General features: G+C 36.4%; 1 protein-coding gene across 4 annotated transcripts in view; it reads left to right on the forward strand.

Moving 5' to 3' along the window:
• The window catches only part of INSC (INSC spindle orientation adaptor protein), a 128506-nt gene that overhangs the window by 67434 nt on the left and 38474 nt on the right, over positions 1-22598 (forward strand). For all 4 annotated transcript variants that reach the window (XM_039707254.1, XM_039707253.1, XM_039707252.1 and 1 more), the window contains 5 exons: positions 3727-4072; positions 4578-4630; positions 6231-6354; positions 8537-8650; positions 13820-13945. In XM_039707254.1, the coding sequence (XP_039563188.1) occupies positions 3727-4072; positions 4578-4630; positions 6231-6354; positions 8537-8650; positions 13820-13945 (763 nt within the window). The remainder of the gene's footprint in view (positions 1-3726; positions 4073-4577; positions 4631-6230; positions 6355-8536; positions 8651-13819; positions 13946-22598) is intronic.

Below are 22598 nucleotides of genomic sequence, written 5' to 3' on the forward strand. Positions count from 1 at the left end.
TTGGGTCACCATCCTTGGAGGTATCGAAAAGTTGTGTAGAAGTGGGACCTAAGGACAGGATTAAGCGATGGACCTGGCAGTGCTGGGTTAATGGCTGGACCTGATAGTGTTAAGTGGTTCTATGATTCTGTAAACCTCAGGGTCTGAGCCAGTTAACCAGATACTTTTGCAAAACTAGAGAGAACTGTGGGAAATCACGCTAGTAAGTTCTCTTATGCTTCAGCAAATCTTGTTTAATGTATTTAATGACCTGAAAAATTAGTTAAAAAAGCAGGACAATACAAAATGGTAAAATGCTAAAAGAAATCATTTGTTAATGAACATAAAGTAGTACATGTGAGGAGGTAAATGGAACTGAAGTACAATTTCTTTCTTCACATGTATAGTGAATAGATTATTTATTATCACTCATGGAAAAGATTCTGAAATCAAAATAAGTGTATTTTCAGAAAGGTAAAGGTGAAACAGCTCTCTGGAAAACACTTTAGTAAAAAAAAAATAAATCAAGAATTGTTGGAAAACAGGGACTGTGCAGAAAATGTGTTTCAAACCTATAAATTGACCTGTCCTGTTTTCCCCATCACATCTTGGGACATAGGGAAACTGGAAAAAGCTTTTTGAAGAGGTGGAAAGAGTAAGTGAACGATCAGAGGGTTGGAATCCTATCAGGGGACAGACTAGATAGGCTGAGTTTCTATACCATGGAAATAAAATAACCTAGAGAAGATGGGATAGAGCAAACAAAATAACGAATTGCATGAAGAGGGTGAATACAGGACCATAATTTCATTTACAGTATCTCTTAGAATATAGCAGCTAAAGTGTTTGTGTTCATTTCTCCAGGTAGCAAGTTTAAAATAAACAATAAGAAACACTTATTCATACAAAAAAAAAAAAACAAAAAAACAACATGAGACACTGACACTAGATGTTGTAAAGGCCAAAAGTTTAACTGAGTTCAAAAAGGATTAATGGCTACTTTTGTTTCATCAATTGTAAAAACATCCTACTCAGACACAACTTCTAGCTGAGGAAGTTCCTAAACCACTAATTGCCAGAAGATGGGAAGGAGGGGTTGCTCAGCTCTTGCTACACTTCTTATAATCTTTCCTTATGCATCTCCTAATGGGCATGTTGGGACCAGGATAATGGGCTAAACAGAGTTTGTTTGGTTTTTTTTTTTGCCTGAACTATTATGGTTGTTTTTATTTTGTAGGCGTAGGGTTTTTTGTTGTTGTTGCTGTTTTTTTGTAATGGGGAGACAAAATGGAAATTTCCAACTTGTTTTTTGAGCTCTGTAAATGCCATCTGGAATACGATTCTTAATAGCTAATTAAGGATGATCACAGTTTTTTGCTTTCCTTATTTTAATATGTAAAAAATTAGTCTATAAATTCATCTGCAGAATGCTTAAGATGATTTTCTCTGCATACAGTGAGATTTGGATGAAGGTGAATAATTTAAATATTTCATTTCAGTGATAATGATGTGTGTCTAATTTAAAGGACAGTGTGTCAGAAAAGCTGACAATAAGCAGGGGGAGTTTTCTGTGGTCCGCTAGAAGGATATGAATGCTATCATTTTTTTGCTCTTGTCAGTTAAGGAATATGAGGTTTCAATGAAAAAACATCCTATGTTCTACAGTTGTACTTCTGGCAATTAGTAGGAACAGAAGCAAACAAGGAGAGTTTCTTTAACGTCTATGCTTTTTTTGTCTTGTGCAATTCTTATTACCTCTTTTTTTCCTTAGAGTGAAGAATAAGATTGGCATTTTGGGACTAAAGGAAATATTAATTACTTTTTTTCTTGTTGATTTTTATGGTTTTTTTTTCCTCACTAACTTTCTATTCTAGTTTTATTTTTTGTCCATGTGAATTTATAATGTAGAAGTTTATTTCTACTTACTAAACAGAAACTTAATTAATCATCACAGTGCACTTTGGAAATGAAAGATACATTACTCTGTGTCAAATAAGTTTATCCTGTTCTGCATGCAAAATATGCACATTGTTATAAATCATGGTCTCAAACTTCTAAAGTTGTTGTTTTTGTTTATTAGGAAACCTTGCTTCAGATCCAAAAAGGCAATAAGGAGACTGCACATAGCAAAGAGAAAGTGGGCCTCAATCGATCATGAAATGCAATTACACAATATTCAGAGCTGAGTGAAATAAAGACCTTAAATAGCAGTAGCCTGTAAAGTTCAAAATTAAAAGTAGTTTCATCATATATTGTGAAAAGAGAGATTGAATCAATGAAACTGATCTCTTGTATCTTGTTTGCTGTCAATTTACATGAAATGATACTTGAGGAAAGCCTCCATTTCCTGTATATGTAAATACATTTTGTTTATTTATGGAATATTACTGGAGTGGTCTGGCAGGAGGTTTCTGGAGTTCATCTGGTGCTCATGGTATAAATGGAAGCACAAGAATTGAAAAAGGCTTCCACCTGGTCCTCCTTAGCTTAGCTAATGTGATTGCAGATTTTATTCTAGCAGTAAGGCTTTATTTAACAGCACAGAATGTTACTGCTGAGTTGCAATAAATCAGTATCTGAATTAAAAGAATAGGGACTTTCTTTTTGTCCTTTCTGATGTAGTATCATAAAATCTGCATATGTGTCCAGAAGATAGACAACAATCTACTATGACTAACCTGTCATATTAACTGTAGGATACCAGTAGAAATTTGAAAAAAAACAGTTAAATCCATTTTCTCTTGCTTTCACTTAATCTAATCTCTTCTTTACCTCTTATTTTTAATTCTTTGGAAAATTTTAGTATGGTTGGGGTGAGGATTGAGATATTTTTTCTTATAAGGCAGCCAGATCCTAATAAAAGTATCTAGACAGCTTCATCTCAAGACTCTGAGTCTTGAAATTTGAAATCCCTCTTGAAATTTGTGATCCCTCGTAAAGTGAGCTCTGAATCAGTGAAATTTCTGACTCAGCTACCACATTTTACTGGCTGGAGGGTGCAAGGGCACAAAATGCAAGCCCACTGCCCTTGTGTCAGGGTACACTCGTCAAGGAGCTTTTCAGCCTTGCTGGTTCACATCATATTTTCTGTAGTATAAAAAATGCGCTTTGGAAGTCAGTTTGCAAATTGTGCAACAACAATGAGAAATAAGGGAGAACGTAAAGGTCTGGTCAGGAAGGAGAATCCAGCTTTAGTTTCAGGGATTATAACATGGAACAAATATTGCAGTATTGTTCACTGTCTTGGTTTGGCAGCATAAGTTTGGAAGGGATTTGGAGAGATGCCGCAAGGTAAAATTTTATTTTAAGCACTTAATAGGCCAAGTGTCTAGAAAAACCTGACAGTCCCATAAACAACAAGCAAACATACCAATAACTTTGTTCCTTCTCCCATATAAAACTCTGAATGTACAAGAAACATTTTCCTCAAAAAGCATAATCAAAACTTTTTGCTTATCTCTAATATCCACTGATTTCTCGGACATAATTTTATAGCGGGGTGTGTGGTGTAAAAGTGATTAGAAATCCAGAACTTGCTTTTGGAATCAAGAGCTAAATGTGTCACTGTGTTACTTACTGCAAGCAAATTGTTTGTTCAACTATTTGCCTTTGGTCAATCAATTGGTCAATCAAGCAACCTAGTAGTGGGTAGTGTGTGGTTACAGCAGGTTACCACCAGCTGTATGGTGTTTATTCTAAGGTTGTTTTGCTTTACCTCATTCTTCCCTCTCCTTCTCTGCCTTCCAGCATGCACCTAATCCAGGTGGACTCTGTTCAGCGATGGATGGAAGACCTGAAGTTGATGACAGACTGCGAATGTATGTGCATTCTCCAGTCCAAGCCCATCAGCATTGAGAAGGATGAACAGAATGAACTCATCCTCTCCTCACAGCACAGCACTTGTGATAACTTGCAGCTCCTGCTGAAGAGAGCTTGGATCATCAGCACTGAGCTGACCAGGATTGCTCAGAAGTTGGAGAAGAACAGGTGGCAGAGGGTGCACAGCATGACTGTGAGAGTCAACTGCCACGTGCACTCCATGGTGAATGAGTACAACACCTTCACGAGGAGCTCTTCAGAAGAAATGCACCAGGTGAGAGGATGCCTTACCTGATGTGTTTCTCTTGTTTTTAAAATTTTTATTCTATTGTAATAATTAATACTTGCTTTAAACAATCTGTAAGAAATTCTTACATACTGATTTTGGTCCCTTGTTTAAGACTTTCCAATCCCTTTCCAGCAATGGAAATCTTCTTGACTTACTTTGGATCCTATTTTATCATAGCCTATTCTGAATGTTAATATTGTCGACAAATTGCATGGAAAAAATGTTTTGCTTTTGATGACTACAGAACTAAATTATTTTGACACCTCATTTGTGAGTTCCTTTGTATTTAAAATATGAAAAATGCTACTATTTTTGTTAAACTCAGTTTTATCTCTACCTGTTTTATTCATAAAAGTAGATGAAGGGTGTTCATATGAAATATTATGTTTTGAGAGGGTTTTCAATTAATAAACAGGGATCATCTATTTTTGTAAAGCAATTGTGTGTATAAATATAACTTTAAAACTACTTTCTCTTGCTCTCTCTGCAGCTTGAAAAACTCTTAATAGAAAAGTGTTCAGAATTTACAGCATTCACAGAAAGGTAACTTAAATTTTGTAGTAGAAATATTTATTTTGCTGCTTTATTATGTTGTAGAACTTCTAATGAGAAGCTCAAATCCATAGGCACCTCCTCAGCTGTTTGAACTAGGCTGCTGTAACTCTGCAAGGATTTCTAAATGTTAATCTCTGGTGGATGAAGGGAGTTGCTTTTTGCCTAAAATGCATCCTAATGAAAGATGGGATCTGCTGTTGCCCAAAGAGTCTGATAGACACAAAGTTACACACAAGTGGATTTTCCAGGACTTTTAGATATCAAGGGAGAAAGTATGGCTGTGGCAGATATTGGTGACAACATTTCCTTCTAGTTCTGTGGAGTCAGGATTTCAGCTGGTGTGAAAACTTGGATTTTGAGACTTGTACTACATGCTCCTGTATGAACGTATCCCTGCACTATAAATCAAACCAAAGGAAATACACATTCCATTAAATTGTAGTTGTAGGTTTACTCATCTGCCTGCACTCTGGGATGCTGAGATTGGAAAATAAAAATCTCTGTAATTCTTCTCATGCTATTTCCGCTTTCTAACATAATTTACCCATTTCCTCCAGCACAGTTCAATCATTCTTTTTTGGTTTACTTTAAACATTGTGCAAGTCATTCTGTTTTGGGGATATCATCAGGGAAAAAGCACCATCTAATTATCAGGAAATAACGTTTTTTGGAGCACTATTGCTTTGTGCCAAATCCACAGCGCTCACATTTGTGTTTTATATTTTACTATAAGACACACGGATTTAATAATGAGCTCCAATCTCAAAGTGTCTGCCCTAAACTAGCCCTCTCCTTTCTTGTCTTTTTTGTCAAAAAATTGACATAGGTGTCTGACAGACAGGTAAAGCTGAAAAGGTAACCTGTGTACAGGTAGATGCTGATCACCCAAACTATATCTTCCATTACAGTGGCTTGCCTGAGTGGAAGATGTTTTGACAATACAAATAAACATTTTTCTGTGAGGAAATATTTCTTATTTCATTAGAATTGTATAAAGCTTTCCATCTTTATCTAATTTCTTTAATTATAGCCAAACATCACTGGTTACAGGATAACTGTACTAAGTCCGTAGAGGTGCTTTATGTATCTTTCTGTAGAGGGCCAAATTTTATTTTTGTTTATGGTGTTTAGCTCATCTGGGCACACATCTCTTTCATCATCCTTTACTTCTTTATCATAGTTTAATGATAGCAGGATAAGAAATTACTGAAATATTGATTATGAAATATGGGTGGATATGTACAGATGAAGTTGAAATGCAGGCATCCAAGAGTTGGAACTATCAACACAAGAGGAAAAGAGCAGTGCTGCACTGTATAAACACACAGCATCTGCAGCAAAATTTGGGCTGCAGTCTGTGAGGTAAATTGTGACCCCAAAATTATTCAGTAGTGTCCATCCTTTCATGGTGTATTTACTCTGTGTACACAAAGCTTTGATTGAAGTCTGGAATGATGCTAATAACACCAAGTCCTTGTGAACAGCTGAATTCCAATTATATCGTGTGAGTAACATGGGGCTCACCTCTGACAATCAGGACTTTTGCATCTTTTTTTCCTTCATCCCTTTCCCATCTCTTTCTTTTCAGGTGCTTACAGACTGAAGATGAAGAGATACTGAAGTCCATGAAATCTTGTGTTAATGAAACACTCACGACAGTTGCCCAGTATTTTGGCCAGCTGATAGAGTTGGTTTTAACACAAGAGGCACAGGTTAGTTTATAGTTTAAAAAGCTCCAAACCAAAAAGGTCTTTCAAAATAATTGGATCTTGAGTTGGTAATTAAATTATTTTAGAGGCCCCTTCCAACCCAAGCCATTCTATAATTCTCTGATTAAGAGTAGGCTTAGAATTACAGCTCTCAATTTGCAACAAATTTATGATCAAGAACTCAAATATGTTGCAATGAGATTTAGGTGTTTGCAATCTCACATTCTCCAATATCCTTGAATCTCAAACAAAATGATCTTTTTTCTCACCAGGTTACTTATTTTTCCTGGTGTCTCTTGCAAGGCATCTAAATGATGACTTCTGATTGTCCCTTCCAGCCTCACCCATTCTGTGATTCTGAATCTGTGAAATACACTGAGTAGTTACTCTGAGGCTGCAAATGCATCAACTTATTCCATTAGGTCATTATTGAAATAATAGCAACTTGCAAGTCTAGCCAGCCTATCTTGACCTCTTTCCCTCCCTTTCTTCCCTTCCTCCCTCTTTCTCACATATAAAATGTAATTCTGCTCAAATAATTTGCCTTTGTTTTAAAGGTAATGATATGCTAAAATTTTGTGTTGTTGCAGCAGATAAAAAGGAAAGGAGAGCCTTAGAGAGCATAAATAGTTAAAAAGTATTTTTTACAGTGACAAAATAAAATTAATGCATGCTATCAGTTAAAATCTAACATAACCTGATGTGTTAAGATGGTAAAAAAAAGAGAAAAGTTGTGGTGGTTTCAGAAAAATCCCTTCTAGTTTTAAAGGGTTATTACTAGGAGGTGAGAATATCACAAATATATTTGCAGAATTATAGTCAAACTAACAAGCTACCTCCTAATGGTCTTTGTTTGGGATTTATGAGAACTCTATGAAATGTACGAGTTGAAGTGTGTAAATAACTTTGCATATTTCAAATTCAGTGAGTAGATTATCATTGTTAAGATCTTTTCCAGTGTGAAGGGAACTTCTTCATTGCTGATATTTCTGCCTTTGGGCGCCCTGGCACTTACTGACACACGTGAAATCCTACTCCCTTCTTCTTTTAAGGGAGTGAAATTATTGATGGCACATCATCTTGTGTATATTTGTGTGGCTGAAAATTGTAGAACTCAATAATAAAAGTTATTTTATGAACAGTTTTCTGAGCCATTCAGTCAGGCTGTGTGCCCACTTCTGTCATAAAACCACAATGTCTGGGGATAGTTTGCTGCTCTGAAGCAGACTAAGTGTCTGTGTGAGAGATTTCACTTAAATTGTGTAAAGAGCCTTTTTTCTAACATAGTTTGCTGCTCTGAAACAGACTGTCTGTGTGAGAGATTTCACTTAAATTGTGTAAAGAGCCTTTTTTCTAATAAGTGTATCAGGATTTAATTCAGGATGGGTTCATATCAAATTGTGAACTTTTAAGCTATGTCTTTTATGGAGCATTTTTCTAATGCATTATTATGGAGCATTTTTCTAATGTTAAAAAGGAAGAACCTCTTAAAGGCAAGGTAATTGAATTTTGTGTAAATAACAGTGTAAAGCATGGGATACTTCCTTGCATTTCTTTTGAAGTTGGATTAAATACAAAAATCCTTACCCTCCTCCTCCTAGGAAATAGAATTAATTACACTAGTGATTCTATGTCTTTTTTCACAAGCAAAAAATGAAAGGGACTTAATGCTCTTTTCACAACTCTGCTTTTCTAAAGCTGCATTGACACAAATGCAAAAGCAAAACAATCTTTTTCAAAGATTAAAAAAATATTTAACCTATTTCCTACATTTAAGAATAAACTATATTTCTTTATAAGACTGTCTATTTGTCAGTGACATTTTGACTGAGAGTAGTGATGAACCCACAGCCTTAGATGGTAGTGTAAAACAGGATGTAGCAATATTGCCTATAAATAAGGTGCCAGTCTTATCACCATGTGATTCAGCTTCTACACTAACTAAATTGGTTGCCTTCTGAAAATTCTGGTTCAATCCCAGAACCAAACACAATAACTAAATATTATTAATATTTACTAAACAGCTGGGGCGTTCCATACCACACGTTCTCACGCATGTACCCATTGTCTTCCCCTGTTAATATTAATTTTTAAATATCCCTGCCCTTGCTTCCATCTACTCAAATGCAGTGTTAAACGTGTGTTGTCAGTCTGACTGCCCCAGTTTTCTGTCCTGTGTCCCCAGAACCTGCTGAGGCAGATAGAGTTCTCGGGCAGCCTGTACGTCACGGAGTCGGCCATCAGCAGTTTGTTCAGCCTGGCCCAGGAAGGAGCTCACCTCTGCCGCATCATAGCCAAGGTAAGGGGTGTATGGAATAACCCAAAGCAAACTGGCAATACAAGAAACTCATTTCACCAAAGAGTAACAAAATTTACTCAGAGAAACTACTTTTTTCTCTTCTTGTGGTGCTTTTGCAAGTTGTACTCTACAGAGTTTACCACCACAACTATCACATTGAGGGTTTTTTTCTAAAAAGGATCACATCCCCCCAGTTTTTAATTTGATAATGCTCAATACCTGTGCAAGCAGCTTCAGTAGGATGGTCAGCTTCAACAGGCATTGTTTCAGTTGCAGCTTTGTGCCATTTGAGATATTACCATTCCATCATTTTAGGAACTTTTGTAGTGTCTCTCCTGACAGTACTTTTTAACTACCAGCCATGGGAATGCAGAGAAACTTTACAACAGACTGTGGCAGACTGTGCAGAGAAAGGCAAGACTTCTTCAGCTGGGGAGGAGGGGGTTAGAGATATTATTAAAAGATGTAAATTTAGAAATACTTTGCCTTTATTATTATCCTTTTACAAAAGACCCATTATTGCAGTTACTCCTGTCAGTGTGCATTCTCATTTACTGAGTAGTTGGGATGTGAGTAGCTGGTGCTAACTTTTGGAATAAATGAGTCACGCTGTCATGATCCATGATACTGGAAATCCCAGCGGAGTTTGCACCTTTAAGGACACTTGGATCTTGAAGAGGTGAGAACGGTGGGACATGGTGTCTTGTTGAGGATAGGATAATCACAGCCACAGGGCATGCAGAAAGAGGAAAACCTCCCTCCCCCAGCTACTGCTGTGCCAGTTCCTTGTCCCACTCTCAGAGGCAGGATTAGAAGCAGCATTTAGTTACTTCTGATGTACCCTTAGATGGATATTTACACCATAAAAGGTACTCTTCTGTTCTGAAGGCTGAGAACAAGTCAGACTCAGAAACCTGCAGTGGATTCTGTCAACAGCCTAAGAGGCTTAGTTTTTTTCTAAATTGGTATTTGAGCTCCACTCAGTGGTACCCAAAAACAATGCTAAAATGCTGAGTACTGAGATAGTGCAGAATTAACAAAGTAAAGAAAATTGGTCTTGGGCTTTTTATAATTTTATGACTTCCATAACAGTTTAACTTAGCAGAAATGAAGTCTGACCTTTCATAAATCACTAAATTAATATATTGCTAAAACATGGGTGTGTCACAGGTTTACAACTGAGGAAATGCATCCCCTTATGCAAAGAACCCTAAGTGGTGTTTGGCTGCCAAATTACAGCAGTGATTGCATCACCTGTCCTGTGCCTCTGCCTGCCCTGTGCACTGGGAAATGCATTTTTCCAGACTGACCATTATCCTTCCCCCTCTTCACTGCCTTGGTTACCTGCATCAGCGACCAAGGGGGCAGAGGAACTGTAACAGACCAGAATTTCAAATGGGTAAAGAGCTCTGTTCAGACAAAGAAATTTAACAGCACTGAGCTTTGCTTGCTTTGGAGGTTAACTTGCACCTTTGCAAATAAAATATGTTTTTATTTATTGTTTGCAGACTTTTTGGAGTTTCCAGTTTTTGACCAAATACCACATAAATGTTGCTTGTGCTGTCATTCAAGTTTCATTTGTGGCAGGTTTCACAATCTCTGAAGCAGAAAGGAAGAGAGAGGCACTGGCTCAAGTTAGCTATGACAGTAAAAATTTAGGGTGATTTCTAAACAAAAAATAAACAACAATAACAACAAAAAAATTGAAAATTTTCTCTGTCATTTTGAGGGTGAAAAAGGATGGAAGTCATGCAAAGATTTAAAACTCTTTTATAGAATCCGTAGTTCCCTGGAAAGCTGTCATTATATCCTTGATAAAAACTAGCCAGAGAGATTGATTATTTGTTTACTGTGAAAGTGAAATTAAAAAAAAATTGTCCGGGTAACCTTGAAGTCTTACTCTCCATGACAAAGTGTGATCTTGTGGAACACTGCTGTTAGGTTTCTTCCTGTCCCAAGCTGTAAGGTACAACTCTAAAGCACACCAATCTTGGAGTGCAAAAAAAAAAAGAACGAAGATAGTGTTGTAAAGCTACAATATTACAGGAGCTGGTCTCTCATTTTACAATTTGGTAAGACTTTCAGTAATTTCTCTTCTTCTCCCCTATCCCCTGATAAGTATTTTACAGGATTAAAAAAAAAATCTGTAATATAAAATGTTCTATGATGAAGCATTACCCATAATTTTATTCAACCTACAGGCATTATTTGACATTTTCTTTTTTAGCATGTAACTTTGTAATCTGCTGTGAAAAAATCATGTTGCTGACTCACCCTGGCAGCCAGTAGTAGTTCTCACTAGCTGTCAGAGACATCAAACCTAAGGTCTCTAACAAAAACGAGTAGTATAGCATAGACAAGATAAGAAAATTAGCATTACTTGGAGCAAATGGGTTATAAATAGATTTGGATTTGTAACAACCAGAAGAATTGGTAAAAATCTGCTTATGAGTTACAATAAATAGGTCATAAAGAAAATATTTTTTTAAAAAAATCATTTTATTGATGATATAGTCCAATTCCAACTGTACTGAACAGAGTGCTGTGATAATGGGCTTGTAAAAGAGAAAGGAACAAAAAATGAAGATATACATGCCTCATAATAGCCCCCCCAGATAATATGTGACTATTGGAATTCCTTATGGCCCTACAGCAAATCATTTGCTCTAAGATCCTAATGCGTTTTGCCTTACCTTCTTTATATACCAGCTCATTGTCTAGTTACTATTTATGATGAAGATCTCTTTGGAGATCATCTGTCAAGATAATTATAAATGTTCTCAAAACCTTGATGAGTATTTACTGTATTTGTCATTTCAAGCTGAAACCCAAAATATTCCATCTTAGAATTAGTTGTCTTTTTGCTTCCCTTCTTTATTCACTCAATCCACATAGTTTTGGTGATTGTATTTCAGGTGATTTCATTACTGATTGTATTTCAGGTGAGCTCTTTACCTAAAACTAGCCCTTCTGAACAGAATCCCACAAACTGAATTCCTGTTAATGCAATATAGGAGAGAAGTAGGTCATAACACAGTGAAGCAAGTGTGCCTCTCTTCCTCTGAATGTTTACCCACTTGTCCAATTTATCTATATCTCTGTCAGATGGAATGGTTTGGCATCATTGCAAAAGATACAGGGGATGAATCTTGAAAAAGGTGAATAAATTCTGACAAATGCTCTGATCCCAGTGAGGGGACTGGTTTTGACAAGCCATGGAAGCAGGCTCAGTGTTTTCCACACATCCTGTATTTCACTTACACATCTCTCAGTATATTACTCATGGTCAATATTTTACAGCTTAGTAATGACACAAAATAAAGAGTACAGATCTCCTCCTGACAAATGCAGAGATAAATCACTTCCTGTCCATCAAAGGCAAAATCAGGGCACCCATTTGGCATAGAAAAGGCTTAAAGCAATGTGCCAACATCACTTGATCATTACTAGATTTATGCACAAACTTCTGCTTATTATGGCTAAAGCAGAGGATCAGATCATCCCTGATTCAACTGAACTGTGGGAAAATTCAAATTGATATTTAAGCAAAATTCAGATGAAATTTAAGCAAAAAAACCCAACAAAAGTGTTCCCTTTGGCTTAGGAATGACAGTGCAACAGCTTTTCCCCTGTATTTTTGATAGATAATTTAATTACTGCTTGGGTGAAATATCAGTATCCTTTTGTGGAAGGAAAAATAGGACTGAATTTTTTTTTTTTACTGTACAGCCTCTTTTTTGTTTAAATAAAATATCTTTTTGTACAGAAATGTCTTTCTGTATTAGACTATTTATAGTAGTATTAGATATAAGATAACAGACACATGAATGCTTCTTACAATTCCATAAATAAATTTTACTCCAAAAAACCTTCAGTGAGGCTATTGTTTTCACTGATACCACAGATATTTCCATCTACATGTGCACAGACATAATCTAAAACTTCTATCTGGAAAATATGTTGAAGAGTTAATTTTGTCTAGTTTTATATGACTTGGTATACATTTTTTGTTAAACTGAACAGAGGGCTTTGCTTCCTCTATTATTCTCTACTGTATTCAAGCAAAAGTAGTACAAAAATATAGAATTCTGAAAAGGAATAAAGTCTGAATTGTAGCCCAGAGGTTTTAAGTCAGTATAACCTGTTGAGCTTTCAAATAATGATTGAGAAAAAAATGGCTGAGGAGAAAATAGATTATTTCTGTGAATCTAAAAATATTTTTAAACAGAGTCTTATGAAACAGGCTTTAAAAAAGGGTGCACTTTTCACTTGGTCCATGATTTTAACTATTTTTAATTTACTGCTGTAATCTGAACACTTTAGGCTGAACTCTTTCATCTCTCATCAAAAATTTAAATGCTTTTGTCTTCATTATTTGTCTGGTCCTACATCATAAAAGGCATATGTAGTCTACCTGATAGTACAACATGTTGAAATGAAAAATAATTTTAAAAATCCCACCACACGAAGTGCAACATTGTTGGCATTTATTTATATACTCACCTTTGTTATATGAAATTTACTAAAACTTCTATTTACAGCCTGTGTTGGAAATTAAGGATAGCTACTGCAAAATGTACTCAAGTCTTTGCCACTATAGTATTTAAAGAAAACCTTTTAGGGATGCAAATTTTATTTATGAAAGGACGAAGATTTGGACTGTATCTGTGTAGAATTTGATACCTATTTCCACCTGCTTTTCAGTACCTCTTCAAACATATGACCTTCCTGTTCATAATTCTAGCATTAAGTAAATTTTGTGTGGAGCTCAGAAATGTAGAGGAATGGGGAATACATGGTAACAAAAATCTGTTTTATACTAATAATGTGGCTGAAGGGTCAGTTAAATGTCACTCTAATTGCCACCTATTGATGGTTCTTTGTAATTTTTGCAGGAATGTCAGGTTTAATTTAAATGGAGCTTGTAACTGGTAGGAGTCAATCACTTAAGCACACCTCCTACTGAGGTTGTATTACTTTTTCATCACTTAGTCTACAAGCATTAATCCTCTTGAGTTCTCCGTGTGAGCTTAACACCCTCTTTGTTGGTGTTGTTCTGACAGCTGTTTTGAATAAACTGCTAAAGGAATTTGCTCCCCATCCTAATCTTTATTAAGTACTAGGGAAACCTGTAGTCCTACTGTCCTGATGGCTGTTTTTCCCCCACAGGAAGGAGGTGTTGTTGCTCTCTTTAAGATCTGTCGCCAGGATTGTTTCAGGTGCCTTTATCCCCAGACCCTGAGAACGCTGGCATCAATTTGCTGTGTAGAGGAAGGGATGCACCAGCTGGAAAAGGTAGGCACTTCAGGGTTCCTTACTGTGTCATAAAATGGAGAAGCCCTGTCTTTAATCTCTTCCAGAAATTGATGATGTGGTGGTGCTTGATACTGTGTTCCATACAATGCTCACCTTTTCTGTGCTGAACACATCTTCACTCTTCAAAAAATCTCAGCAATAGCACTGTCCTATAATCCTTGCACAAATCAGCTTTATAAGTGGGAATAATTTTGTAAAACAGGTAAACATGTTGATGACTACATCATAAAAGGAGAACAAAAATTAGAGAAATGGTCTTCTGGACTTTCTAAAGCATTTAGAAACTCCACTGTTTCAAATAGTCCTTAAAAGACAGAAGGCTCTGTACCTCTTTAAGTCCTTTACTGATGGTCTGATAGGGCTCCTACTTGTGGCAGTGCTGCAGCTTGTGAGTGTTGTAGATGCACAGAAAGAAGTGGCACAGATACAGTCATTAGTCAATCAAAAAACGTGTCTATTAATCATCATCAGCTTTTGTAAAAGCCACTTTTAACTGAGATGGCCAACATCAAAACATTATCCAGAGAAAATTATATCAACTTCTTAGGCTCCTTCCCTCTCTCACATGCACTACATACTGCTATGTTTTGGAAAAAGAACATTTCTGGACACTAAATCATGATCTCATCCTTTATATTTCATAAAAGAGTAATCTTCCTCCGCTGAATAATGTCCTCTTGAAGTTAATGATAAATGATTTCACTGGCCCTTTACACTGACATGTCTTGTAATTTACTTCCCTGAATTCAAGCAAACTGTGACAGAACACCTGCAGCAAAAAGCAAGGCTCTGAGTTTACAGTAAATGAAGATGACTTAATTTTTTTTTGACATGATGCTGGTTCAGACTAGCACCAGAATCAGTCTAAAAGTATCTTTCATTATGTCCATTATAATGGTGGAGTTAATAGAGGTAGAAATGAAAAAGATTGATTCAAGTCACCAGGTCCAATTCCTGGCAGCATCAACACGTGTTTAATGTGGCCGATATCAAAGCTGCTGGAACAGGAGTCCCAGAAATGGCCAACACTCCCAAGTTCATGTTTCTTTGATCTCCTTTAATGTTGGCCACAAGTAAAATTGTTCAGAGTAAACTTGATCACAATCATGACTGGAGCAGGGTTTAAAGGATTTGCAACTGAAATCCCCACCTTCAAGGACTTTCAATTCTTCAATCATTGTCTTTAAATATGAATAGGTTTTTTCTTTCAAAATTTGAAGTACTCTTCTGAAGAACACAAAAGAGAGTTAAAAGTATTAGCAATCCTATAATTACAGAAGTTATCATAGGCCTTCTTATGTGGCAAAAAGGGTGGCTTCTTTTATCCAACAAAGTATCTGGGTGCTGGTGAATCATTTAGTTTCTCTAATGTGAATATCATTATGCCACCTAGTGCATTAAAATATCAGTGCAATTTGAACTGGGTTTTTAATGATAGAAACCTCACTTAAAAAACCCAAACTTGGCTACTGAGCAATTCAGATTAGGCAAATCAAGACTTAAAAAAAAAAAAACAAAACAAAAAAGAAACCTATGCAAGCCTTCCCCTTTGTATTTTTAATTAGATTGTGCAGCCATTGCAGTGTTTAAAAGACCATTTAAAAGAAAGCAGCAAGTGCTATAATTTCTTTTGAAACACTTATCTGAGAGGTGAACTAAAAGGGGGTGGCACCCTTTCTGCAGTAATTGCAGTGCTTAATTACTAAAGACATCTGGAATATTATTTATTTATCCAATGCTTTTTGATCTTGCCAATTCAGTGCTCAGTTTTAAAGATGTAGAAAATTGCCTATTTTAATAAAAAATAATTTCTTTCACTTTTTTAAAAAACCCATTCTTCTTCTTCCCAGCTACACATCTATAAATATATCACACTGGAAAAAGGCATTATCACCCTTTTTATCAGCTTGTTAAACAAGCTGATCTTTGCTATAATTGCAGTGATAAGGTAGTTGTTGCAATGATGAGCTTTTTCCTCTTTTAGGTGGATCTAGTTGGGTCTGTGTACAGTGATGTAAAACCACTTGGTTAAAATGTGATTTTGGAGCAATTATTTCACGTGCAAGTACTTTACTGAATTTTGATAATATACTAGTACTCTTTGCTGTATGTTGAAGTGCAGAACTCCAGGAACTCAAGAGTGACAAATTAGGCAATTAAAGTAGAAAAATGGTGAAGAAATAATCTCATTGTGTGACTGAGGACTGCATAAATAAATGTTCTCTGTAAGCTGTGCTCAACAAGTGGTAATTTTTGTGCTTCATGGTGCTTCAAGCTGCTTGTGGCTGTCTGGTTGTTTGATACACTTTAATTTTGTAATCCGGTGTGGCACCAGCAGCTTTGAGATCATTATTTGGTCTGAGATTTCTGACCAGTCTTACTTTAGAGTGGAGTGGAGAGACCTGGAAAAGCAACCAGAACATATTATTCCTATAGTTGTTTGTCCCTGTACTCAAGAGAACTTTGTCATCTGTGTCTTGTGGCACTCAAACATTTTTAGGGGAAAGTTCACTGCAGCACCAGACAAGTTGGTTTTTCTTGATGTGGGCATTCCAGAGTTTATACAGACACAATAAGTAATACAGGCAGTTGGGAATAGAGAAAATAGATAAAATCCCTAAATCCCAAACTGAAATGAGTCTGTGAGAGCTGAGCATGACTGAAACTGAAGAACAATGTTAGTGCTGCACATGCAGACAGACCTGGTGGTGTGCCCTGCTCTGAGGTTTAGGACAGAAATACAGTGATGAAGTGGGAGATTGGTTCTTGAGATTTGTTGGGAGTTCTGGAGAGAAGAATATCTGAACCTTTATGGATCTGTTTTGCAAACTTAATTCACCTCAATGTAGCAAGGAGAGTTGGAGGCACAGAATTGGGATAGATTATTGTGTGTATTTAGTGACACATAAGGTTCAGAAAAAGTAAAAATTGTGATTTTGGTGACATTTATTCTGGAAATTGCATTAGGAATAACTGTACTTCAAGTAATACTTTCGTTATGAAGACACAAAATCTAACAGATCTGGTTTTCAACATGGAGCAACCTTGTCTGGAAATGGGGTTTCTGCTTGAATAAACATTTTTTTTTCTAAAGCAATTCTTCAGGCCTTACCCCTTAGGGCATACATTAGGTCCTTGTTTTGCAGAGCTGTCTGAACAAATTGTCTCCCACACATTTGGTGACTTGTAGCCTCATTAAGGTCTAAAAACTGTGGCAGTTTCTCTGCTTCAGGACTGTCTGTACAAAAGTTGTTGGTAGTACTAAAAGGCACAGCTTTCCAATTTTTGCCGTACTGAAGCTCAGTTGTGTGGTTTTTCACTGAAGCTTCTGTGGCAATAAACTTCCTGCTGCAATAAAAGAACTGCAGAGCTGGCTCAGAAATAAATAGCAAACAGTGCAATGTCCTGCATTTTTGTACTGTGCACATGAAATGTTATCACATTAAAAAAGTGCAGCTTAGGTATGACCTAGATCAAGGGTTAACTGCCACAAAAACAGGATTATACAAACAGCTAGCTGCCTCAATTTCAACAGTGTGCTGAGTATGGTTACTTATGTTATTTAAACTACTCCAGAAAGCAAGACCTGGAATCAGCTCATTAAGAGGAGATAATCCAGACACAGTGGTGACAACAGCTGTTACTTTCATTAGTAAAACCTTTTTAACAAATGATACAGCTTTTATCACTGTGCTTTAAGCAAAATTGCCTAGGAATAGATTACAAATTACTTAGAATCCTTCATTTAAAATGCACTAAATCAAATTGCCTCCAGACGAGGAACGGTAAAGAAAGTATGAAGTGTACATTATTTGTGGCTGGGAAAATATATGAATTTTAACGAAGACTTCTAAAACATGAGTGGCCTAAAAATCTATTACTCACTGTAAACCCAATCTGAGCCTCAGAATAACCATATGCTTATACACGATAATAATTTCTGCATTATGGTAATGCAGTCTGTCCATGATATTGCTGAAAAACCAGGTTTTTCTGAGGAATGAAGTAAAATGTATATTACAGAACCTCTTACTACAACTTATTCATAGTTTTTGGGTGCATGTGTGTTGGTTGCTTAATTCAGCTCTAACCACTTGGAACTTTCAGTTTCAGACATTAACCTCAGTTAAAATCATGGAGTAGTTTTGTCTCAGGGGAAGTCTCAGCTACTAAAGCCACTGAAGTCCATGTGACTGTAGGGTGAGACAGAAACGAGAGCTCTGTATTAGGAAGAAATTCCTCACTCTGAGAGTGGTAGAGCACCAGAAGAGGTTTCCCACAGAAGCTGTGGATATGCCATCCCTGGAAGTGTTCAAGGCCGGATTGGATGAGGCTTTGAGCAGTCTGGTCTAATGGAAGATGTTCCTACCTATGGCAGGGGGGTTGGAAGTTCATGGTTTTTAAGATCCCTTCCAACCCAAACTATTCTGTGAATTATGGAGAGGGCTTTGATTACGAGAGCTTGGATGATGTGAAGGTAAAGTCACAAATTCAAAGGCTGAATGTAAAAGTTAGCTGGTGGCCTATGGATTTCATTGTCATAGCATGGGAATTCTCCCCAATTGTGAATGTTTTAATTTTCATTGTACCTGATATGCAATGGAAGTAACTTTGTACAATGCAAGAGATGGAAAACTTTCCTCATCTGAACGAACTATTTAGCTGCCTTCATATTTCATTATTCCAATTGCAGAATATTAATATTAATAATAAATATATTAATATTAACATTAATTCTCTTAATTAAGAGAAATATTATTTCGCTTCTAGAAAAGGTATGTAAGATTGCCAGTTTAGGTAGGAGAAACCCTTAGGTTGCTACATTTAAAACCATGTCTGCAGGTTGTTTGCTTCTTTTAAAAAGGGCAAGTTTTCTGAGAAACAGGGAAAGATTGATTTTTCTTTTGGAAAAAGGTGGCTTATTTACAGGACTTCCAACAATGAGAAAGTTTTAGAAAGGGCATATTTCTGCCTCAGCGTGTTAGCCCTTATTACTCTTCAGAAAAGTGCTTTATGTTAGTGTTTCTTTGTTTCTTAGATGAAAAATTTTCATGACCTATTTTAGTAGTTTCAGAACAAGGATTTGATAGTCTCAAATATGATAAAAAAATCATGGTTATTTTATTCTAAAATTAATTGAGTTCAAGAATTCAAATGATTAAGATAAAAAAATTCAAAATAGCCATAGTTTTCAAAGTTTAATTTTAATACACGGAGAGTCAAATTTCATATTATTCTGTTTCCTGAGGGAGACAGGATAAAGCTGGGTAATAACAAAATACGCAATTTTTAGAAGCCTTTGGAAGGTGGCAAGTTGTCAAGGAGCCCTTCTCTTGTCTCTTTCCCAGAAAAAAACAGGTAATGTGCAGTGTTACAACCCTTTCTGAATTTTTCACAGCTCATGTTGGCAAACACATTCTTAATGCTGTTTTATAAAGAGGAATACCTTGCTTTTAATGTTCCCTAAAGCAGCGCTTGTTTACAGGAGAAACTTCTGAATCTTCATGCTTGGGAAGAGCCTGGAAACTTACTTTCTGCATGCTCAAAACCACAGAGCACTGGCTTGTGTGCTGAAAACATGTGAAATGATTCAGGTGGATAGGGTTCAAGTGATGCATTGCTTTTACAGCCCTTTGGCTGGAGAATCAACTCTTCTGGTCTGCACAATTCACTTCTTTTCATCCTGGAGCACTCTTTTGGCTCATCTTCCATGGCTGTTTGTAGCCAGCTTTGAAATCATACTTGTGAAGTTACAAACAGTAAGCAGGGAATGGATAAAGAGGTTTCTGAATTTTGGGAGAGAAGAATAACATTTTAAAGACTAATTCTGGCAACTTTTGACACACAGAGCACAGCCCACTGAAAGTTGATATCATTGATAGCTGCACCTAGGAATTATCTCACTGTTCTCAGTAGGTAATTGTGAAAGTCACATGAGAATGAAGAGCAATGAGAACGAAATAAGTCAAACTTAAGGAATAGCAGGAGGGACAACGCATTGAAGCTGCTTTTCACATAGCCTTTTAGATAACCAGGCATATCTGTTTCAGTAGCTGAGTTTGTGGTACAATTAGATAATGCAAAGTTCAATGCTTGCAGCTCTTTAATTTACTGGACACTTCTTCTGAGTAAGGCTGTTTAATTAATTGGCAGTGAAAAATGTGCAGTGTTTGGCAAATTACATTTCTGTCAAAGCCCCTGCAAGATTCACTAAATCATAACTGAGAGTGCAGGAGCTGCTCTCCCTCAAGTTCTGGCTTTGTGTGTGTTAGGTGCTTTTAGTTTTACCTCTGACTACACAGCTGTGTACATGAAATTATAGAGTGTAGCCTCTTTCAGCACCTTGCCAGGCAAGAGCAGCAAGACCTCTTAGGTCACTGCAGAATCTGACCATCTTTGGTGCAACAGGCTGCAGTTCTAAGGTAAAATAAGGAAGTAATGGAAGTGATATTTGTGAATACTGAAAAACACTGTGAAATTTGTGAATACTGAAAAACACTGTGAAAAGAGGTTTAAAAAAATCCTCATCCTTCCCCCCCAGAAAAAAACCTCCTCACAACAATGTCAAAAGAAAATAACCCAAAACTAACTGGGAGCTAATCTCTGAAGTAGCATTTGATATGTTGAAAACCTTCTGCCAGTTACAAACAGATAAAAAATTTGTTCACTTTATGGCAGTGCCCATTTCATCATGCAAAAAGGAAAGCAAGGAGGTTTTTTTATGCCTCATTCAAGAGACATAGAATTGAATACAGACAGACAACTTGGTGCAAGATTATGGTACATTGCCAGATCTTCATAGGAAAAAAAGTAGACACAAACTGCTTTGGCTGAGGTCATGGACATTATTTCAATTCTGTTAAAATGACTAATGAAATTATGGTGGTTGTATTGTTGTAGTCCTGATGCTTTAAAGAGATATGTATCTGTTGCTCTGATAAAAGATGTTATCTCTCCTTACAAACCTTGTTTCACTTAAATCATATTATAGATTTTAAAAGAGGAAGAAAGGAGCCAGTAAGTGTAGCACCAAAGATAAACATTTTCATAATACTGGTGAAGGAGAACAGTGTGAGACTTGGCTAAGGAGTTGGTGAATACCTGCCTTGGGCTTTGGAAGACACAGATTTTTTTTATTAGCAGATCCTTCTTTAGAGGCCTTGCCCGGATTCTGCAAACATATAAATGTGCACTCAGCCTTAAACATCTGAGTAAATTGAAAAAACAAGAGAACCTGCTAAAAAATGTCAGAAGACATGGAAATCTGTTAGTTTGTTCATGACTGAGATTTCTGATGGCAATAAATTTCATTAAGTAAATATTAATTTGTTGACTACTGAACACAATGCTGTGGCACAAAGGAAAAGTTTTTAGAGTTAAATGGGTAAAAGATCTTTTTGATAAACTTAGTCTGCCTTTTCAATGGAGTGCAACAGGCAATCTATGAGTTGACATAAAAATCTATCTGCAAATTGTTAATGTTAACAATTTATGAATATTTTTGTATGCCAATTTAAAGTGAGCTGTTTTCTAACCCAAAAATGAATGCTTGAAATCCATTCTTTGTAGTGTGACTCTCCACATTACCCACAGATTTAGGCTTTGTGAAGTTTGTCCTGTACTTAAAGTGGTATATTGCTTAAACCTGGATCTGTGATCATGTGTCCACACACAAAAATTTCATAGCTGTCAAAGCAGCCCTGTTTTAGTGGGTTTTTTTCATGTTGCAGCAAGATCTGATCAGAAGACGACATTGCAGAGGCATTCAGGTATTATCACTGTTGTTCTGGGAGTAAATCTTGTCACTGTTATACTTTTTTTCATGGCTCCAGAGCAGTGAGAGCTGATAGAATGAGGTGTACTTTGGCATTTGTTTTCCATACAGGATGCAGTTACTGAAGGAGGAGCAACAACTCTTTTAATCTATCCCTCAGCTCTGCCTTTTTATACACTTCGATTTTATTAATTGAGATGCAGGAGAGACTCTACAGATCTTTTTTCTTCTTGTTTTAAGAAGATAAATTTCATTGAAATAGATTTTAAGAGCTGAAGAGGAAAGACCCTGGGCTATGCCAGGTTACTGAGGTGTACACGCTTCAAACAGCAAGACCAGCTTGGAGAAATGCCTGTGGATAGCCATTCCCTCCAACTTCATTTTGAAACTTTGGACTGGTGCCAGGTTACTGCTCTGCACTTGTTTGGCTCCCATATAATTTACACATGGTTTTTGCAGTCAGTTCTGTTAGTATTTTATGCTATCTATTGATTTTATATTTCGCTAAGTATTTTATTTCAAGCACTCCAAATAGCTCCAGATTTATGTTTCAAAAGTCAGGATGTTAAGAGAATTTTATAAATGAAAAATAATTTGGAAATCACCAGATGATGATTTTTCTGTAACAATTTAAAGTGTTACCTAAAGTGATGACAGTGATCAGGGCAGGGAATTATCCACGAATGACATCCGAAGGAACAGAAGCCAACACATCAAATAACAGGTGGGTTTTCCCTACCTAATAATAATAATCATCATCATCTATCAAGAAAATTTAATTTTAAGATGAAAGAAACAGCTTACTCAGCTCCTAAACTGAAGGCAGAGATTAATGAGAATCAATTGGAGCATTTAAAA

This window comes from Passer montanus, unplaced genomic scaffold (assembly GCF_014805655.1).
Source record: "Passer montanus isolate IOZ18808 unplaced genomic scaffold, ASM1480565v1 scaffold2, whole genome shotgun sequence".
NCBI lineage: Eukaryota > Metazoa > Chordata > Aves > Passeriformes > Passeridae > Passer > Passer montanus.